At 45.5% G+C, this 22,637-nt stretch overlaps 1 protein-coding gene across 5 annotated transcripts in view; it reads right to left on the reverse strand.

Annotated features, from left to right (window-relative positions):
* The window catches only part of LOC115083763 (gastrula zinc finger protein XlCGF52.1-like), a 35,169-nt gene extending 17,576 nt beyond the window's left edge, over positions 1–17,593 (reverse strand). For 2 of the 5 annotated variants that reach the window (XM_029587774.1, XM_029587771.1), the window contains exons 1-3: positions 17,494–17,593; positions 16,794–16,923; positions 5,557–5,683 (exon numbers count right to left, since the gene is read on the reverse strand). In XM_029587774.1, the coding sequence (XP_029443634.1) occupies positions 5,557–5,683; positions 16,794–16,817 (151 nt within the window). In that variant the 5' untranslated portion in view covers positions 16,818–16,923; positions 17,494–17,593. Of the gene's footprint in view, positions 1–5,556; positions 5,687–16,793; positions 17,141–17,476 lie in introns of those variants that run through there. The other 3 variants (XM_029587773.1, XM_029587772.1, XM_029587775.1) reach the window with 3 other exon arrangements.
* Between the last annotated feature and the right edge of the window lie 5,044 nt (positions 17,594–22,637).

Raw genomic sequence — 22,637 nt, forward strand, 5'->3', positions numbered from 1 at the left:
GCCCAGGGTCAATGGTCCTCATAGGAGCAGTGTCTTCAGATCAACTTCCTGGAGCTCCGGGCAATCCGGTACGCTCTATGGGCATTTTGGGATCACTTGGCCAACATAGAAACATAGAAGTGATGGCAGAAAAGGACCCAATAGCTCATCCAGTCTGCCCAGCAAGCTCCCATAGTTATCAGTTTCCCATACTTAACAGTTACTCAGACTGCCAAGGTCAGGGCTCTTATTGGTTTCTGTTTGACTCTAAGTTCCTTTCACCCCCTGCCGTTGAAGCAGAGAGCAATGTTGGAGATGCATTAGAAGTGTAGTATCAGACTTTTTGGTTAAGGGTAGTAACCGCCACATCAAGCAAGTCACCCCCATGCTTATTTGTTTTCCCAGACTGTACAGTTCAATGTCCTTGTTGGTTGTTGTCCGAATCCAATTCCTCTTTTCCCCCTCCCGATGAAGCAGTGAACAATGATGGAGTTGCATCAACAGTATGAAGGCTTATTTGTCAAGGTAGTATCCGCCACACCAGCAAGTTAACCCCATGCCTCTTAATACATTTCCCTCCCCTTTGCCTTTATGGATCCACAGGGGCGGATTTTAAGAGCCCTGCTCGCCTAAATCCGCCTAAATCCGGGCGGATTTAGGCGAGCAGGGCCCTGCGCGCCGGTGGGCCTATTTTACATAGGCCCACCGGCGCGCGCAGAGCCCCGGGACTCGCGTAAGTCCCGGGGTTTTCTGAGGGGGGCGTGTCGGGGCGCGGGCCCGATCCGCGCGGCGTTTTCGGGGCGTGTCGGGAGCGGGCCCGGGGGCGTGGTTACAGCCCGGGGCGGTCCGGGGGCGTGGCCGCGCCCTCCGGACCCGCCCCAGGTCGCGTCCCGGCGCGCGGGGATTTAAGCCTCCCTCTGGGAGGCGTAAATCCCCCGACAAAGGTAAGGGGGGGGGGGTTTAGACAGGGCCGGGTGGGTGGGTTAGGTAGGGGAAGGGAGGGGAAGGTGAGGGGAGGGAACGGAGGTAGGCTGCGCGGCTCGGCGCACGCCGGCTATAGAGAATCGATAGCCTTGCGCGCGCCGATCCCGGATTTTAGCGGATACGCGCAGCTCCGCGCGTATCTACTAAAATCCAGCGTACTTTTGCTGGCGCCTGATGCGCCAGCAAAAGTACGCCAAATCGCGCGGTTTGAAAATCTACCCCACAGTGTTTATCCCATGCCCTTTTGAAATCTTTCACCATTTTTGTCTTCACCATCTTCTCTGGAAGGGCATTCCAGGCATCCACCACCCTCTCCGTGAAGAAATATTTCCTGACATTAGTTCTGAGTCATCCTCCCTGGAGTATCATTTTGTGACCCCCTAGTTCTATTGGTTTCTTTCCAGCGGAAAAGGTTTCTTGTTGATCGTGCATCATTAAAACCTTTCAAGTATCTGAAGGTCTGTATCATATCTCCTCTGCTCCTCCTCTCCTCCAGGGTGTACATATTTAGATTCTTCAGCCTCTCCTCATAAGTCATTTCATGGAGACACCCCCCCACCTTCCTGGTCGCCCTTCTCTGGACTGCCTCCATCCTGTCTTTGTCCTTTTTGAGATACGGTCTCTAGAATTGAACACAATACTCCAGGTGAGGCCTCACCAAGGACCTGTACAAGGGGGTTATCACTTCCTTTTTCTTACTAGATATTCCTCTATCTATGCAGCCCAGCATTCTTCTAGCTTTAATTATCGCCTTATCACATTGCTTCGCCATCTTTAGATCGTTAGACACTATCACCTCAAGGTCTCTCTACTGCTCTGTGCACAGCAGCGCTTCACCCCCCATCGCATATAGTTCTTTCAGATAACCACATCCCAGATGAATGACTCTACACAAGGTAGTTCTGGTGCAAACCGACAACCAAGTGGCGATGTGGTATCTGAACAAGCGGGGGGGGGGGGGGGGGGGGAAATGGGTTAATTCCTCCTCTGCCAGCAGCCGGTACAAACCTGGTCCTGGGTTCTCTCGCAAGGCATTCTCCTGCGAACCATATACCTGCCAGGGGCCAAAAATGTAACGGCGGATGCTATGAGTTGGGCCTTCCGCCCCCACAAATGGTCCTTGAAACAGGAGGAGGTGGATCAATTCTTCCGCCTTTGGGGAACCCCAGATATATATCTGTTTGCTTTCCTGTGCAACAGGAAGGTGGATCGCTTCTGTTCCCTAGTCAGGACGGATGGTGGGCTGGCCAGTTTCAGATGCCTTTGCTCATCATTGGGGCACCGGCCTCCTATATGCATATCCTCCGCTTCCACTAGTGTCAAGGATTCTCCTGAAACTTTAGCAGGACTGAGGAATCATGATCCAGATCGCGCCTTATTGGCCACAGCAGATCTGGTTCTCGCTTCTGCAGGATCTATCCTCACGGGCTCCGATCCGTCTGAGAACTGCTCTGGACCTGATCACATAGGATCAGGGCAGGCTGCGCCATCCCAAACTCCAGGCCTTGTCCTTCACGGCATGGATGTTGACCGGATGACCCTGCATGCCCTGGGTCTCTCAGAGAGCTTGTCTCGGGTCCTGGTGGAGTCCAGGAAGCCTTCAACTAGGAAGTCTTACAATCTTAGGTGGAAGAGGTTCTCGATCTGGTGTGAGGGAAACAGTTTGGATCCGTTCTCCTGCTCCACCCGAGACTTCTGGACTACCTGTTGCACCTGTCTGAGGCTGGCTTGAAGACCATCTCCCTAAGAGTTCACCTCAGTGCCACTGGAGCATATCACTGGTGGGATTGGATGGCTTGTCCATCTCAAGCCAAGCTCTCATGGGGCATTTCATACGGGGCTTACTTCAGCTCAAGCCTTCGATCTGATCCCCAGTGGGATCCTGAGACCTCAGTGTAGTTTTGACCCATCTCATGAGGGCACCGTTTGAGCCCCTGAGATCTTGCAACCTGAAGTACCTATCCTGGAAGGTCATCTTCCTAGTTGCGGTCACCTCAGCATGCAGGGTCAGCAAACTTCAGGCTTTGATGTCATACCCACCTTAATCAAAATATTTTCATGATAGGACGCGTGCGCAAAACCACCTTAAGTTCCAACCAAAGGTGGTCACGGAGTTCCATCTCAATCAGTCTATTGTCCTGCTCACCTTTTTTCCAGGTGAACGAGTCCTGCACACCCTAGATTGTAAGAGAGCCCTAGCCTTCTACCTGGACCGGACGGCGGCCCATCGCCAGTCCACGCAACTCTTTGTCTCCTTTGATAGGAACAGATTGGAAGTTGCAGTGTCCAAGCAGACCTTGTCAAACTGGCTGGCAGATTGTATTTCATTCTGCTATGCGCAAGCGGGGACTGCAACTTGAGGGCCATGTCAAGGCTCCTTCTGTACGAGCCATGTCAGCTTCAGTGGCTCACTTGCATGTGGTACCTGTGGATGAGATCTGTAGGGCGGCGACTTAAGAGTTCCCTCCACACCTTCGCCTCTCAATACTGTCTGGACAAAGATGGCCGACGTGACAGCAGTTTCGGTCAGTCGGTCCTCCATAATCTATCAGCCATGAAAACCAACTCTCCCTACCTTGGGCCCTTTCTTCGGGTTCAGGCTGTCTCCCGCTGCGACTGACAGCACCGAGGTTGTTGTGCCCGTTGGCACCTGTTTGGATGCCCGTCGGTCTTGTTTGTTGTTTGGAAGCAGCCTGTAGCTACGTATTCACCCATGTGTGAGGACAACCATCCTGCTTGTTCTGGGAGAAAGCAGGGTTGCTTACCTGTAACAGGTGTTCTCTTAGGACAGCAGGACGTTAGTCCTCACGATACTACCCGCCACACCACGGAATTGGGTTTTTTTTTGGGGGGGGGGGGGGGGTTGGTATTTTATTTTTTTCGCGAATTCTATGTTATAAGACTGAAGGGAGACCCCGCGTGGACGCATGTGTAGTGGCATGCCAGGCATCCTCAGCGGGACTGTCAAAGTTCCAGAAACTTTGCCAAAACGTTTTCTGTGCCGGGCTCCATCTGATGATGTCACCCATGTGTGAGGACCAACATCCTGCTGTCCTAGGAGAACACCTGTTACAGGTAAGCAACTCTGCTGTTTTTGGGCGGGAAGATCTGGGTGAACTGGCAGAGGTATCAGTGAAACGGTGATTTCAAATACGTGCGCAAGTAAGTGTTTTACCTGCCTCCATATTTAAATTGGAGTTATTCTGTTTACATATATTTTTTTCTGCACCTAAAATATACACGCATTTGTTTATAAATATGTAGAGAAATTAAGTGCTTTCATTGCATTGGAAATATTCAAACCACCAGACAAATGGAGAGCAAGATACACCAATGGAAAAATTCCAATTAATGCAGGGGTGTATCAAAATAGATGAATCATCTACAGACACTGAAACCGTGGTAGTGTAGAAAGGATGTTTATTCACTCAAAATAATTATCAGGCAGACATATCTTGTATTTGAAAACGATGATGTAATTCACTGTTAGTCTCCTGGCATGGCCGTTGTTTCGCAGTGGCTGCATCGGGAAGGACAGAGCAGGAGATCAAAAGCCGATCTTCACCAATGTAGTTAACAGACAGCTCTTAGCAGACGTGGTCAAAAATACAAAGTTGCTGTACAGACGGTTAAAGCAACACAGCTGTAAGGAGCTTCAACCGAGAGCGCTATTCAGACTGTCACACGGTTTCTGTGCCTGTAGATGATTCATCTGTTTTGACTCACCCCTGCACTCATTGGAAATATTCCTGCGTACTGAAGCATGTGTGCGCACTTTTGGGACAGAACTACTTGGTATGTTAAGGACTGTTCAGCTCGCACTCCACACGCTCACTTATGCACACAAATGCAGTGCCACAAATAGGATGGAAAGTTAGGCTGTGTATACGTCTGCGTCAGCGAGCGCGCGAGAATGTGAGTCTGTCAGAGAAAGCAAAAAAGTGTGTGTTCCCCCCCGTCTCCTCACTTGACAACCCACATCCATCTTAGGACGGCCAGAGCTCAAACTTTCCCAGTTACCCTGACGCCACTTCATAAGAACATTGTCCTGGCGACTTTTCCCAGTGGCTGTAGTGATTTTCTTCAGCTAGGAGTTCATAACTGTAAGCAGCAGCTCTCTGGAGGAGAGAGGGACAGGCAGAGAGGAGGGGAGAACGGATAGAAACAGAGTTGAGACAGAGAGGGTGCAGGGAGGTAAGGAGGAGGACACAGGGGAGAGAAACAAGTGGCATGGACGTAAGGAGGGAGCGAGAGGAGGGGCAGGGAAGAGAAGGAAGAGACAAATGAGGCATGAAGGAGGGAGAAGAAAGGGGGACACGGGAGGAAGGAGAGTGAAAGAGGAGGTTATCAGGGAGGAAAAAGGAGAAAGAGACAGAGGGCACAGGAAGGAATAGAAAGATGAGAGCATGGGGATAGAGGGAGCCAGAGAAAGAAGAGGGAGAGGGCATAGTGAGCGACAGGTGGCACACAGGAGACAGGGATGAAAGGCTGGGAAGAGAACATCCAGCTAGGTTTCTAGTTATCTTATACTAAAGGCATTCAAAACATTTCAGTGCACAACTTCTCATAATGGAACAATAAAATCATCTTTACCCAGCGATGCCAGAGTTTCATAATTCTCCTGCATGGTCTCCTTGTAAAGCTCCTTCTGCCATTCTTCCAACATCTCCCACTCGTCCTCGGAGAAATAGACAGCGACGTCCTCAAAGGTTACAGGGACCTGGAACAGGAAGAGGGACCTGCTCAGCACCCACTCAGCCTCAGGCACAGCAGCACAAACTCCTGACGCGCTGCCTCTAAAGTTTGCAGATACTAAAAAGGATTTTCTATGTTCAGTTCGTCTGAGATGATTACTCCCAGGTCTCTTTCCTGCTTGACAGTTGCCAGTTCTTGCTTGCCTAGTTGCTAACTGGCTAATTGATTTTGTGTGCCAAATGCAAGGCTTTACACTTTAATGCACGGAAAGAGCTGCCAAACCCTTAACCATTCTGTTTGTTAAAGTAATCTTTGCCATCCTTGTCTCTCTAGCCCTACCCTGTTATATCTTCTGCAGACAAGCAGACGTATCGTTCAAGTCCGACTGCAGTATCATCAATAAATACTCTGAGAATGAATTGGATGTAGCCGAGAGCCCCACTGATCACGTCTTTGCCTTCACTGCAGGACATGGAGCAGATAAGTTGGTACCAGCAGGCTACAACGCTCAAGAAATCAACTGGTTTGGTGCTGACAGATCGCTGGTGGCTGCTTTCTGTCCAGCAAGTCCACAGAGCTCCAGGTACTCAGATAATCAGGCAGCCACCTCACTCATTTTTGGTAGCTGTTTTAGATTGCTCTGCACCTTTTAAAGTGGCGGTAAGACCGGATGGTTATTGGATTAAATCTGGGAGGAAATGGAGTCAAGAGCAACTGCACAGATTCTTTGGAATTGTCGCAACTGAGACGAGTTTTTCTGAGTTATTTACCTGAATTTCTAATGAAACGGGTAAAAAGCAACACTTTCCTCAGGGTTTGTGACAAAAGAAAACAGAAAGTGCTGCAAGCTTGGAAGAGCCTTTATCAAAGTGCAGGACTCACTCCTGAGGATCAAACTGTCCCAGGATGCTTTGGGGTTCAGGGGACCAATGGGGAAGGGAGAAACACTCTTGATTTAGGAAATGCAAAACAGGAAATGTCCATTCAGAACAATCGCATTGAAGATCTAATGACCTATCAGAGCAAAGGTTACATGACCTGCAGAGAATCTAAGCTAAACAATACATACAACAGGATACAGGGTGGCAGTGAAACACATACAGACTGTGTCTATGGAACACATCCACAATGTTCATCAGAATGGTCTTCATCAACCCGACTCTCTCGAGTTCTGCTGCTCAACCAGATTTCCATGTCTACCGGCTTTCAGCCCTTCTCCCATCTGTCCAGTTTATTTACTGGTCTTCTCTGTTTAATAATGTCAAAAGCCTTACTGAAGTCCAGACGGAAGCAACATCCACTGCACCTCCTTGATCCATCACTTTTCTCAACTCATTAAAGAACTCAGTCAGGTTTGTCTGGCAGGATCTTCTCTCCAGGAAAAGATGTTTGGACTCCTGTAATCTACTTATTTACATAAGAATATAATTTTCCATACTGGGTCAGACCAAAGGGTCCATCGAGCCAAGCATCCTGTTTCCAACAGTGGCCAATCCAGATACATGTACCTGGCTTTAATGTCAAAAATAGCAGTGACTATTTCCTAAGTCAACTTGATTAATAGCCGTTAATGGACTTCTCCAAGAACTTATCCAAACCTTTTTTACACCCAGCTACATTAACTGCACTAACCACATCCTCTGGCAACAAATTCCAGAGCTTAATTGTGTGTTGAATAAAAAAGAATTCTCTCCAATTAGTTTTAAATGTGCTACTTGCTAACTTCATGGAATGCACCCTAGTCCTTCTATTATCCAAAGTGTAAATAACCTATTCACATCTACCCTTTCTAGACCTCTCATGATTTTAAACACCTCTATCATATCCCCCCTCAGCCGTCTCTTCTCCAAGCTGAAAAGTCCTAATCTCTTTAGTCTTTCCTCATAGGGGAGCTGTACCATCCCCTTTATCATTTTGGTCGCCCTTCTCTGTACCTTCTCCATCGCAACTATATCTTTTTTGAGATGCAGCGATCAGAATTGTAGGCAGTACTCAAGGTGCGGTCTCACCATGGAGTGATACAGAGGCATTATGACATTTTCTGTTTTACCATTCCCTTCCTAATAATTCCTAACATTCTGTTTGCTTTTTTGACTGCTGCAGCACACTGAGCCAACGATTTCAATGCATTATCCACAATGATGCCTAGATCTTTTTCCTGGGTGGTAGCTCCTAATATGGAGCCTGACATTGTGTAACTACAGCATGGGTTATTTTTCCCTATATGCATCACCTTGCACTTGTCCACATTAAATTTCATCTGCCATTTGGATGTCTGATCTTCCAATCTTGCAAGGTCCTCCTGCAATTTATCATAATCCGCTTGTGATTTAACTACTCTGAATAATTGTGTATCATCTGCAAATTTGATAACCTCACTCATCATATTCCTTTCCAGATCATTTATAAATATATTGAAAAGCATGGGTCCAAGTACAGATCCCTGAGGCTCTTCACTGTTTACCCTTTTCCATTGAGAAAATTGACCATTTAATCCTACTCTGTTTCCTGTCTTGTAACCAATTTGTAACCCACGAAAGGACATCGCCTCCTATCTCATAACTTTTTAGTTTCCTTAAAAGCCTCTTTTGAGGGTCTTTATCAAACTTCTTCTGAAAATCCAAATACACTCCATCTACTGGTTCACCTTTATCCACATGTTTATTAACCCCTTCAAAAAAAATGAAGCAGATCTATGAGGCAAGACTTTCCTTGGGTAAATTCATGCAAACTTTGTTCCATTAAACCATGTAATTCTCTATGTTCTGTGATTATGATATTTAGAATAGCTTCCACTATTTTCCCCTGCACTGAAGTCAGACTCAGTCAGTTTCCTGGAGCACCCCTGGAGTCCTTTTTAAATATTGGGGGTTATATATTGACCACCCTCCAGTCTTCAGGTACAATGAATGATTTTAATGATAGGTTACAAATTTTAACTAAATAGGTCTGAAATTTTATCTTTTAGTTCCTTCAGAATCCTGGGATGTATACCTTCTGGTCCAGGTGATTTGTTACTCTTTAGTTTGTCAATCTGGCCTACTACATCTTCCAGGTTCACAGTGATTTCGTTCAGTTCGTCTGACTCATCACCCCTGAAAACCATCTCCGGAACTGGTATCTCCCCAACATCCTCATTAGTAAACACGGAGGCAAAGAATTCATTTAGTCTTTCTGCAATGGCCTTATCTTCCCTAAGAGCCCCTTTAACCCCTCGGTCATCTAATGGTCCAATCGACTCTCTTGCAGGTTTCCTATTTCAGATATATTTTAAAACGTTTTTATTATGAGTTTTTGCCTTTACCACCAACTTCATTTCAATTTCTCTCTTCACCTGTCTTATCAGTGTTTTACACTTAACTTGACAATGCTTATCCTTTTTCCTGTTTTCTTCAGATGGATCCTTCTTCCAATTTTTAAAGGATTTTTTTTGGCTAAAATAACCTCTTTCACCTCACCTTTTAACCATGCCGGTATGGTTTTGCTTTCCTTCCACCTTTCTTAATGCATGGAATACATCTGGCCTGTCCTTCTAAGATGGAATTTTTAAACAATGTCCAAGCCTGTTGTACTGGTTTAACCTTTGTTGCTGCACTTTTCATTTTTATCAAAGTTTCCCTTTTGAAAATTTAGTGTTAGAGATATAGATTTACAGATTTACATATATCCTTAAAAAAGGATTGGATAAGTTCTTGGAGGAGAAGTCCATTACCTGCTATTAATTAAGTTGACTTAGAAAATAGCCACTGCTATTACTAGCATCAGTAGCATGGGATAGACTTAGTTTTTGGGTACTTGCCAGGATTTATGGCCTGGATTGGCCACTGTTGGAGACAGGATGCTGGGCTTGATGGACCCTTGGTCTGACCCAGTATGGCATGTTCTTATGTTCCCCCTTCCAGTCATTAGATACAATTTGATCATGTTATGATCACTATTGCCAAGTGGCCCCACAACCGTTACCGTTCTCATCAAATCCTGCAGTCCACTAAAAATTAGATTAAAATAGCTCCCTCTCTCGTCGATTCCTGAACTAATTATTCCATGAAGTAGTCATTTATCCATTCAGGAACTTTACGTATCTAGCTTGTCCTGATATTACATTTACCCAGTCAATATTGGGGTAATTGAAATCTCTCATTATTACTGCACTGCCAAATTGGTTAGCTTCTTTGATTTCTCTTAGCATTTCATCGTTCATCTCATCATTTTGGCCAGGTGGACGGCAGTATACCCCTATCACTATACTCTTACCCAATACACATGGGATTTCTACCCACATAGATTCTATTGAGCATTTAGTCTCTTGTATGATCTTTATCCTGTTGGACTTGATACCCTCCCAGACATAAAGTGCCACACCCCCACCAAATTGATCCTCCCTATCATTGCGATATAATTTGTACCCTGATATAACCCATTGGTTATCCTCATTCCACCAAGTCTCTGTGATGCCAATTATGTCAATCTCATCATTTGCTGCTATACATTCTAACTCTCCCATTTTAATTCTTAGACTTCTGGCATTGACATACAGACATTTCAAAGTGTGCTTTTTGTTTGTATTAACAACCTGCTTCTCAGTTGATATGGATAATTTGGACTAGCTTAGATTTTGTTATTTTATAACTTGCATGTCATCCATAGCAGAAGTACAGTTACGTGGTAGTGTACCTCGGCGTGCGTTTGTGCACGTCAATACTTATGTGCAGACTTCATGCCACAACCTCGACCCACCCAAGCTCCTCCCCTTTTTGTTATCTGTGATTTGTGCACAAGGCAGGGGAGATGCGCGTACCTGCGTAGGTTTTAAAATCCGCGTAGTGTGCGCCAGGCCGAGTCTCGCATGTATCTCCCAGCTCTGGGGCGCATAGGGGTTTTAAAATCATTTGAATGAATGATTTTAAAATCCACACATTTGAAAGTTCAAAAGTATACTCACATTTTGAAATGCCACTCCATCCCTAGCCCCAGGAACGTCTCTTCCAACTGTGGGTAAAATGGCAGACCTGGTGGCACTACACGTGCAATTTTACCCTCATGTAGGTTGAACAGTTACTAAAAATCCCATTTCCATAGATAAAGCATGTGCAAAAATATCTTTGATAAAGGCCAATGACTGCCCTTGAATCCCAAATCTCTTTTCATGATTGGTCTGTCTCCTAAAGAAATAAATGGTATAATTTGGGAAATCAGACAGCCCAAGTCTGGACTATTGACTTCAGGGAAACTGGCAGGTGGGAGCAGGGCAAACATCCACAAACTCCCCTCCCCCCAGCCCCCTACTGAAAAATAATGTAGGAGTCAGAATGAAGAAGAGTAGAGCAGTCATGTGAAATGTACTTACCGTAGTTATTAAAAATGAAAAATGCATTTACAATATCCAAAAATGTCAAGAGGCGGGTTGCACATTACAGACTAACCAATCTGAGGATGAGACTTAAAGGATAGCACAGGTATCCCTCTGAAGATCTGAATTACAATATCCAATCATTTAGAAATTGTTTTAAAAATGGGAGGCTTGTTCCCCTTGCGCTAGCAGAGACCAAGCAGTTTATAGGGACTCCTTAGATAGGATTGTCGCAATCTACTCTCTGAACGTGGTTTTCTGATAAAAAAGCTTAAAGAATGTGCTTTTAGGTACCACAAAGTACTGTATTCCAGACCAAACGGCAAACTGCAGGGGCTGGGAGATGCGCCCTGCAAGGAAGGGAATGAAAAAATTACCCACAGGAAAAAGCTGAATCAGCCAATCAAACTCAGCAGCTTCCAACGCACAAACTCTCTCTGTGGGAGACGAGTCCAGGCCAGGAGGACTTGGAGCTGGGACCCAGGATATTTTACAGGGATTAATTTATCAGATAATAAAACAGAACCCAAGGAGAGGTTAGTGACGTTATCGTTGGAGAAGGAAGCTTAACTACAGAGCTCCTGCCCCTCATTCACTGAATCCATCGCCTATATCAACCATTTGTGTGCCTCTGGAGCATTCAAGTGGCTATACTGCCTCATCACCCATCGCAGATGGCAGCAAAGCGAAAAACAGCGGATTTAAAGCAATTTTCCTTTACAAAACATAGCAACAAGGATGAGGGCGAAGATGGCGCCCAGGCCGAAGCAAGTCTTGGCAGCAAGGAGCTGGTAACAGAGCAAGGGCTCCTCTGGCAACGGGCCGGGGTCTCCCGAGCTACCCACAAGAGATGAAATGCGTGGTTGTTTTATGGAGCTCTGCCCTGATATGACGCAGCAGAAGATCGATTTTTTGGCGTCCAGCGCGGAAGTGCGGGAAGACATGGCGTCCTTGGGAGGCTGCGTGGATGATTTCGAGACCCGCACAGATGGCCAGAGCGACTCCTTGAATACGCTTAGCAGAACAACAGAAAAATCTATAAACGGAACAGGATTCTTTGCTAGAAAAGCTGGAAGACCTAGAGAACCGCTCTAGGCAGTGTAATTTGCATATTAGAGGGGTTCCTGAGCTGCCGGAATTTTCGAGCGCCAGGGAGGTGGCGGTGAAGATCGGTGAGTCCCTCCTGGGCTAATACTACGGAGGACACAGAGCCATTGGAATATTCACCACAAGGAATTATCTTTGAGCGTGCTCATCAGGCATCGTGCCCTAAGCTTCCTAACCGGGCTCGAGATATAATCATCTGCCTACATAGTTACCTGCTTAAGTCTCGAATCTATGAGGCAGCAAGGAGGACAGCAGAGCGGCGCTGGGAGGGTTACGCCATTGCAATATTTTAATGATTTGGCACTGGTAACCTTTCGCAAGCGCCTTGAGCTAAAAGAGGTAACAGAGGCATTGAGAGCTGAAAACATTCCATATCGGTGGACTTTCCCTTTTGGTCTGCAATGTGTACTGAATGGCATTAAGACCTTAACTGAGGCTGTTGATGTCTTTACAAAGGCTAATCTGCCAGTGAAATTCGCAACACCGAAGCCAGCTAACTCTGCGATCCAGACCAACGCCTTTCCAAGATGGCAGCAGGCTGTGAAGGCATTCGGAGGAATCCCGCTCTGCGCTCTCGGCCCAGGGTTGATGGAGCAGTCCTGCGCCACACTAGACTGGGCGAAGTTTTCTCTACTCCTAATTACATCTCCTTTTCTTCCGGACATGACAAGTTTATATTACTTGATTATGTTGCTTGGTGTTTTGAGTTACTGTCCATAAGGGTGCTTATGCTGTACTCATTCTTATCTTATTTTCATAGTGATGTTTCTTTTAATGACTTATGTTCATGCCCCTTTACAGGGAGTGTGGATGGGCCTTCATTCTTCCTTTGACTGTCACTGCTTACCCTGGCAGGGGAGATCTACATGAGGTTTCTGGTAGATCCTATTGTTGAGAGTGGGGTCGAGGGGGAGGGTTATAGAACCGGGTGAATGTTTTTTTCAGCCAAACTATTCATGGAATATACAAGACAGGAAATGCGGATCTTTTGTATGGTACCCCAATTACGCTAGTGGGCTCATTGGAGTGGTCACCTTTTTACTTTTCTAAATGGCTATTCGCATCGTCTATTAACGTTAAAGGCCTGAATACCCAGCGCTTTACCAAGGGCTATCTTCTCAGAGAGCCTCCATTGCTTTATTACAGGAGGCCCATCTGAGAACAAGGCATGAGAAGTTACTATTTACGAAGAGTTTTCCTTATCAATATCTTGCTGCGAGCACTTGTGGGGAGAAATATACAAGGAGAGGCATTTCGATATCCGGTCAACTTGTTTTTTGACATTCTATTTCAACTGGCAGACCTGCATGGCAGTTTTTTTACTGCTAAAACTGAGATTTACATTTGTTAAACTTTATGCACATAATCGAAACCATTTGTCTTTTCTGCATTCTCTTGGGGAAATCCTATTGACTCACGCTGAAGGGCTCTTGTTGGTTGGGGGGGATTTTAATTTTATTCGATGCCCACATCTTGATTTGTCATCCCCGACACCCAAGTCTCCTCATGGGGGAAGGAACATGCTCTCTACTATAATGAAGCAGTGGAGCTTGGTGGATATATGGAGGCAAAGACATCCTAAGTCACGTAACTATATGTTCTATTCCTCTCCACATAACTCCTATTCTCGCATAGATTATTTCTTGGTGGATAAGTTGCTGCAGAACAGGGTGCATGCTACTGACATAGGTAACATTACATGGTCAGATCATGCTCCGGTCTGGATCGATATTTTTTTCCAGGATGTAGATCCTGGCAGTAAATTCTGGCGCCTGAATGAATCATTACTGAAAGATGTGCACGCCTTCAAGAACAAATGTTAGAATGTTTCCATTTTAATACAATGGAATCTACCTCGATTGGCACTATCTGGGAATGCCCCAAAGCAGTGATGTGGGGTCTATTTATCTCAAGCGCCGCTTTTTGTAAGCGTGAGAAGGAAAAGCACCAGTGCTCTCTGATTCACAAAATTGCAGACCTTCCTCACAGGCATATGCAGTCCCAGTCTTCTATTATACAAAGGCAATTGACACTAGCGAGATCTGAGTTCCAAGCACGGAAGATGACTTTATTGTCCACCAAATGCACATTAATAAACAGACCTACTTTGAGTGGGGCAATAAGGCCGGGCAGTACCTAGCTAGGAGATTAAGGGTCATTCGTGGGCAGTGTTCCATAGCTAAAATTAAAAATTCCCATCAGGAAATTCTTACCTCATCTAAGGAAATTAGGCAGTGCTTCTCTCAGTTCTATGCTTCCTTATATGAAAAGGACTTGACTATGAGGGTGTGGCTATTGATGAATATTTATCTAGAGTTTCTCTGCCCTAACTTTCCAATGAACAAAAGCTCCTCTTAGATAGACCAGTTAGTGCACCGGAGGTGTTACAGGTTTTAAAATCCCTGAAATCAGGCGCAAATCACCAGGCCTAGATGGCTATTCCAGAGCATATTATAAGAAATTTTCCCATATCTTGGTAGCTCCTCTGAGTATTTCAATTATATACGGGATGGGGGCTTTATCACGGAGGCCGCAAACGTGGCGGGCATTTCAGTCCTTGTGAAACCTGGCCGTGACCTAACCCTGTGTGGTTCTTATCGTCCAATCTCGCTAATTAATTTGGACCTTAAGATCTTGGCAAGGATATTGGCTGAACGCTTGAATCAGGTCACACCAGAATTAGTACATACTGACCAGGTTGGTTTTATACCGGGCCGAATGGCGGCTGATAACATCCGCAAGATTATCGATTTATTATGATGGGTCCATAGAGAGCATGTTCCTTCCTTACTGCTTTCCCTCGACATTGAAAAAGCGTTTGATAGGGTACACTGGTCATTCCTTTTCAAACTAATGGAGAACTTGGACTTTGACCTTTTTTCTTCACCGGGCGAGAAGTCTTTACCATGCACCTCAGGCATGTGTGAAGGTAAATGGGGGATATGGGGAACGTTTTCAAGTTGGGGGCTGGAAGGGAGGGGTATTTGTTCTAAATCAAAAACAAGGTATTGAATGTAAGATATGTTATATTGCTCATTTGTATTGTGACAACATTCAATAAATCTTAAATTGAAAAAAAACAAAAACAAAAAAACAGAATCCAAACTATGGAACTTCAATTGGGGCTGATAATTGTGAATTCAGGACGGCAGGGAAAAGGATCTTGTTCACGCAAGCATTTTCACGAGTTATTTGCATTGCTGATTTTTAGATTTGGTCTTATCTTCATTTTTTTTAGTTTGATGCTTGGATATCAGTATGCACATTGTTTGTTTATTTTCTACAGGATATAATTGTTACCTATGCATTTTGTTATTTATTATTATTATATATTTGAAATTTGTATTGTTGTATATCGCTGTGGGCACTCGTTTGGATAGAAATTCTTTCAAGCATAAACGTAGATGAGAAAAAGGAAGATGGCAATCTGCCGAGTCAGATAATTTCCATTTTGGCTATATTAAGTATTAATTTGTTATGCGTTAAACCAACTTTTCACTGCGCTCAAGTATTAACCTCATCAGAATTGTGAAAAAAATTGGATACCATCTGATAATGAAGCCCTAAGCCTGACAGGTTTTAAATATATATTAAATAACGATGATCCATATGGTACCCTGGACTTTAACGGTACCAGGAGGATTGTGGTCCATTGTTTACTTGTAGCATTCATCAAATACTTGGTGAGCCATGCCAGAAGCGTACCTGAGATACAGTTTCAGCCACTCGTGAGATAAGCAGCACCCGAATGCAATCAGTGGCAGAGTCAAAACTCATCCAGAGAATATCTAAGTCTTGATCTCATCTGAAGCTCAGTGGAATTTTTTGGCCTAAAACCCAACTGCAATTGGTCAAGACCATCATATTCATCCAAGAAATCCTGCAACCCTTTTAAAAATGCCGCTCCAAATACTTTTGTTAACATGTATTAAAATGAAATTGGCTTTTAATCAGCTAACTCTTTGATCAGCTTGTGACTATATTTTTATTTTAGGAGGTATGGCTACTTGCTTCAGTATCTGATGGTAAAACTCTTTCACTCAAAGAGTTATTAGACAATTTTGTAAGTGGGTCAGCGATCTCATCAGTTTTGAGAACCACAGTATGACATCAAGGGGACAATTAACAGCATTCACTGATTTTTCACAATCTGATTTCATCTATAATGAAAGCTGCCAATTATTCCCTTAATCTATGTCATACGGTGTTCTCCAAACACACTGAGGTCCATGTTCGAAAGCCATTTAGGCAGATAACTTAAACGTAATCCATCTAAATTGAAAAAAACAACCCAGCATAGTCAGACATTGATCTGGGTAAATTCTAGAATTTAACCACATAAGGCAGGGATGTTCTAGGGAGGAGCAAAGTTAACTGGATAACCAGGTATAGTCAGCAGATAAAAATGGACCTTATCAAATCTATCTACACTTGATCCAGACTCTCACACACAGGGGTACCTTAAAAAAAAAAAAGCCCCTGCTGAGCTCCGGCCTGTGCCGGTTTCCGCTGCTCTGCTTCATTCCTTTTGTTTGATTTCCTGCGCCTTTATTTCCTCTGTCGGCGGAGCTTGAGTAGCCCAGCAGATCATTTTGCAAAACTGCTGTGTTAAGGACAAAGAATATTTCCTTCCGGGAGTAATAAGTTGCCTCTGCCTGTTCTCCTCTGCCAGCCTTACCTGTGCAGGCTCTGCCTCGGCCATGCTCTCTCCTGCTCTCCTGGGGGGGAGGAAGCTGCAGGCTCTCTCCCTTCTCTCTCTCTTTCTTCAGGCTCTGCTTCTCTCTCAAGGGCTGAGGCTTGCGGAGAAGCTGCAAGAAATGTTCCGGGTTAGGAGGGAGGGATCTGGGCAGAGAAAGAGACAGGAAGCCCTGTGGTCTCAGGATCCCATGCAGGTGCCATCTTGTGACTGACAAAAAGCTTCTGAGCCTCCGGTTTCAGTCACAGTCAGTGTTGCCAGGTTTTCATGAAAGAACAAGCACTTTTTTCCAGAAAAACAAGCCCAAAAAAAGCCCAAAACACGTGAGATTGAAACATTTTATTTCTTTTATAGTAGTTAATGCCCTCACATACTCATACCCCTCTCCCCACCCCCCTCCCAGCACATCTCTGGCCCCCCCCACACACACTCATTCCCCCCTCCCAGCACATCTCTGGCCCCCCCCACACACACACTCATTCCCCCCTCCCAGCACATCTCTGCCCCCCCCCACACACATCTCTGGCCCCCCCCCACACTCACTCTCATTCCCCCCTCCCAGCACATCTCTGGCCTCCCCCCACACTCTCATTCCCCCCCCTCCCCACCCCCTCCAAGCACATCTCTAGCCCCCACATACTCATTCCCCCTCCCAACATACTAACTCCTTCCCTCCTGATACTTGGCTGTAGCTGCACACTCTGGATTCCTTTGCTGTTGCTCTCCAATGCTGCGCTGCTGGCCTTCCCGTTCCGCCCACGTGCGATGCGGTGCTGGCTGGGTCTGCCCACAAAATGTGCTCCTGACGTGTGCATCAACAAGGCTTGCAGCTCCTGCTCTGATTGGCTTACTGCTGCAATATAGGGATAGGGTGCGCCTGCTATGGACAGGCTTCATCGCAGCAGCAGCAGCAGCCGCAGCCAATCACTGTAACATCAGAGTACAAGTCCCGCCCAACAAGCCCAAAAAAACGCGACTGGCAGAAAAAATAGCCCAATTAAAAGCAACTAGCGAATCGGAAAAAAAACCGCCAAAAAGAAGCCCAATCTCGCGGTAAATAAGCGAGGTTGGCAACACTGAGAGAAACAGAGCGGAGGTCCCGTGGTCTCAGATCTCTTGTCTCAGGGTCTCGTGCAGGCGCCATCTTGGGACTGGCAAAAAGCTGCTGAGGCTCCGGCTACAGTCACAGCTGCCAACCAGCTCCATCCATGCCGGGAGGGGCAGCCATCCAGGGCTGGGTTTGTAAATCTCCTCCTTCTAAGCCAGTGGTTCCCAACCCTGTCCTGGGGATCCCCCGCAGCCGGGTCGGGTTTTCAGGATATCCACAGTGAAAATGCATGAGAGAAAATTTGCATGCACATAACATGCACATTTTCTCTCATGTATTGTCCCTAGTCAGAAATAATTTCTGGCCTGCTGGCATGATACCACATATTTAGCTGTTGTTTTTCCTCTTTCTCCCAGGACCGCCCAAAGTTTATCTTGCTCCTTTAGTGGGAAGTCTTGGATTTTCTCTGTTAGTTTTGGGAAATATGCATCTTTGATTTCTTTGTATTTTGCATTTCTGTTTCTATTTCTCCAGTGTTGCACTGTACACAGAGTCTGGCTTCTTGGGGTTTCCAGTTTAGTTTGTCTGCCTCTTTCTATTTCTAATCACTTATTCGGTATTTGGTTAGGGTCTATCTGTTTTTTGTTTTTTTTTAATGTGTGACTGAGGTGAGATTTTCTGCTAGAGCAGGGGTTCGCCAACTCTGGCCTTCAAGAACCATCAACAGTCCAGGTCTTCAGGATATCCACCATGAATATGCATGAGTTAGATTTGCATGCACTGCCTCCCTTGTATGAACATCTATCTCATGCATATTCATGGTGGATATCCTGAAAACCTGCCTGGTTGTGCTAGTGCGTTTGTAATAAATAACCCGTTCCTCACATTCCTGATGGTCATTTAACCCTTTCCCCTTCAACATATATTCAAAAGAAACCGAGCTTTGGCACTTTATTAAGGGAACAGCACCCTCCGGCGGAAAGGCTCTGCTTAAACCAGAAATAAAATATGATACTAGCAATAGGATCTTTTTTTTTTTTTTCTTAAGCAAGAATATTTTTGTCTTTCCTTAGTAAAAATAAAATCACACCAACCTGTTCAAGAATGTGGTCCTAATTTAATTTGGAAGGCCCAGTAGTCAGTGGATTGGTCAGAAAGGGGAATATTCTAGCAGAATGTGACAACAAAGGCCGTAGACTTGTCTTTGAGAAAAGCTAGGAAAAACTATGTTTCCTAACATCAGGGTAGTTGATGAACAAAATGATGCTTCAAGCAAGGGTTGCTTTCTATATCTCCCTTCATTTTACAGCATGCATGTTTGCAGGCAGACAGACTGACTCGAAAGGGCAGGCTGGAACCCTCCCCCTTCGCCCTCCCTTCTTGGCACCTCAGGTGCTCACCCTCCTTGCTCACTTCTTGCGATGACCCTGCCTAACATTCCTGGCACCGGTGTGAGCAACTGAGACCCAGGGCATCTGGGGTTGGGGCCAGGAGGAGAGGGGGGAACAACAGCGGTCAGGGCTTGGGTCAGGAGGAAGAGCTAGGGAGGAGAGCAGCAGCAGCCACTAAGGCTGCAGAAGAAAAGATAAAGTGAGGGAGAAAGACAGCAGGAGGGGAGGAAAAATCTTGGGAGAGGAACAGGAGAGAAAAAATATTAACAAGAAAAGAATTTAAAACATAAAAAAAAAAAAAAATTAGAACCGCTACTGAGAATTTTTACTGGAGCCTCAATTTTCTAAAACAATTTCCATCCCTGATTATAAGCAAGATGTGCCGTAAGGTGGGTCCACTTCTGCTAACAATATGACTTACCAGGGGGACGACTGAAATCCCATTGGTTTGAAGCCATGTTACATGGTTTTATTGTAGCTGGGTGAGCTGCAGTAACTTGTCATTCCATGGTGCAGTATTCCTATGGTACTATTAAGATAACAATACACAGGGAGCCCAACTTTCAAACCCATCCGCAGGACACCATCTGCGCATGTAACTGACTGTGGGGAGATTAATGCCAGTAATTTATGAACTGTCTGGCACAAGCTGCACACTTTATAAAGTACTGCGTAGTTTTCTTCTGAAAGTACATGAGTATTGTTTCAGTATGTGTGAATATTTCCAATGTACGAGAATGCATGCTTTCTCTCCCCATTGTATAAACATACATGCCTACATTTTATGTGTGTGAAAAATATAACATGTACACATGTATTTGAAAATACTTGCTCAAGTACTTGGAATCCCATATGGACAAACACACATTCAATTCAATCAGCCTCTTGCCTATACAGCCTTGCAGATTTGCCAGAATGAAGAAAAAAGAAGAACTGGGTAGTCCATAGGGAAAAGATCTAGGCATCATAGTGGATAATACTTAGAAATCATCAGCTCAGTGTGCTGCAGCAGTCAAAAAAGCAAATAGAATGTTGAGAATTATTAGGAAGGGAATGGTTAATAAAACGGAAAATGTCACAATGCCTCTATATCGCTCCATGGTGAGACCGCACCTTGAGTACTGTGTACAATTCTGGTCGCCGCATCTCAAAAAAGATATAGTTGCGATGGAGAAGGTACAGAGAAGGGCAACCAAAATGATAAAGGGGATGGAACAGCTCCCCTATGAGGAAAGGCTGAAGAGGTTAGGGCTGTTCAGCTTGGAGAAGAGACGGCTGAGGGGGGATATGATAGAGGTCTTTAAGATCACGAGAGGTCTTGAACGGGTAAATGTGAATCAGTTATTTACACTTTCGAATAATAGAAGGACTAGGGGGCATTCCATGAAGTTAGCAAGTAGCACATTTAATACTAATCAGAGAAAAATATTTTTCACTCAACACACAATTAAGCTCTGGAATTTGTTGCCAGAGGATGTGGTAAGTGCAGTTAGCGTAGCTGGGTTTAAAAAAGGACTGGATAAGTTCTTGGAGGAGAAGTCCATTAACTGCTATTAATCAAGTTGACTTAGGGAATCGCCTCTGCTATTACTGGCATCAGTAGCATGGGATCTTCTTGGTGTTTGGGTAATTGCCAGGTTCTTGTAACCTGGATTGACCACTATTGGAAAAGGATGCTGAGTTGATGGACCCTCGATCTGACCCAGTATGGCAACTTCTTATGTCCTTATGGATAGAGCACAGTCCAGCTTCTTCTGTTTGATAAGTCTACACCCCCCCACACACACACACAATAGGAAGTGTATTGGTGTTCTTGACTACAAATATTATATAATGCAGGGCTTCCCCCAACCTGTCCTGGTGACCCCACAGCCAGTCGGATTTTCAGGCGGTGCACAATGAATATGCAGGAGATAAATCTGCACGTGCTGAGTACCCGTGGCATGCAAATTTATCGCCTGCATATTCATTGTGCACCGCCTGAAAATCTGACTGGCTGCGGGGTCCCCAGGACAGGTTGGGGGAAGCCCTGCATTATATAATATTTGAGGTGTTGCCTTTTCATGGGTATGGTTGTTACCTAGAAGAAGATTTTGGCTAGAGCAGGGATCTGTAGCAGTCCAGCTTCTTCTATTTCTCAGTTTGTATGGGATTTCCTTCTTTCTGGCCCAGTCTCATTGCTCTGGGTACAGAACTGGGTGTGTGCCCTGGGGGAAGCCCTGCACCCCCATCCCATGCCTCCAGGAGAAACATTTGCTGTGAAGCAGAAATGACTCTGAACTCTTCCGAGTCAGCACTGCAAGGATTCTTTTAGGAACCTGGGATAGAAAAATAAACATCATAGGCGCAGTTGCATGGGTTCTGTGCTGCATGAGCAGACACAATAAGCAGGGAAGAAGATGGAGACTCAGCAGTGTTGCCAACTCCTACTTTAAAACAAAAGTCACTAGATCCACTGTGTAAAGTCTCCCGCTTGGGTAAAAAGTAGCTGAAACCATGTTATGGCGCAGTGGTTTCAGCATAGCCGGTGCGCCTAAGATTGGTGGGGAAAGAGGGGTGGATCACACTCACGCACACACATTCTCTCGCTCTCTCAGAAACCGACACACACGCTTTCTTAGACATGCTCGCACACTGACGCACTCTCTCAGCCACAGACACACATGCTTTGCAGGTAGACATATACACATACTCTGTCTCAGACTCACACACTTTCTCTAACACTCACACACACACACACACACACTACTACTACTGCTCATGTGCTCACTTTGCATGTGTCCCCTCTCCTGGAGTGGCTAAGGGCACTACAGGAACATCATGTAACGTTCTGCACTTGCTGCTTGCCCTTACCCTGCCTGTGGCATCTTCAGGACAATCGCCGTCTCCACGACCGACAGAGTGACACAGGGATTGGTGTTGGGACCAGGTCTGTTCGATATCTTTCTCGGCGACGTTGCAGAAGAAATAGAAGGTAGAGGATGTCTATGTGCGGAGGATGCTAATATCTGCAACAGAGTGGACACGCCAGGAGGAGCAGAGAAAACGAAAAGGGATTTAAGAAAGCTGGAAGAGTGGTCAGAGATCTGGCATTCAGTGCCAAGAAGTGCAGCGTCCTGCGTCTGGGGTGCGGTAATCCAGAGCCCCAGTTACTCCCCTTATCAGAAGGCATGGGATTACTACCCTTTACCAATAAGGCTTGATGCTTTTGAGGCAACTGCAGCATTGCTCTCTACTGTATCAGGAAAAAAAGGAGGCAGACCATTGCTGGGGGCATGGGTGTTCCAGGGCAGGACCAAGAGATGTCGAGGTCCATCCCAGCGCAGAGTTACTTCTGTCCTGGATGAGATGTAAGTCCAGATAAAACCATTGCCAGGTATCTTTGAA

This window comes from Rhinatrema bivittatum, chromosome 2 (assembly GCF_901001135.1).
Source record: "Rhinatrema bivittatum chromosome 2, aRhiBiv1.1, whole genome shotgun sequence".
NCBI classification, from domain to species: Eukaryota; Metazoa; Chordata; class Amphibia; order Gymnophiona; family Rhinatrematidae; genus Rhinatrema; species Rhinatrema bivittatum.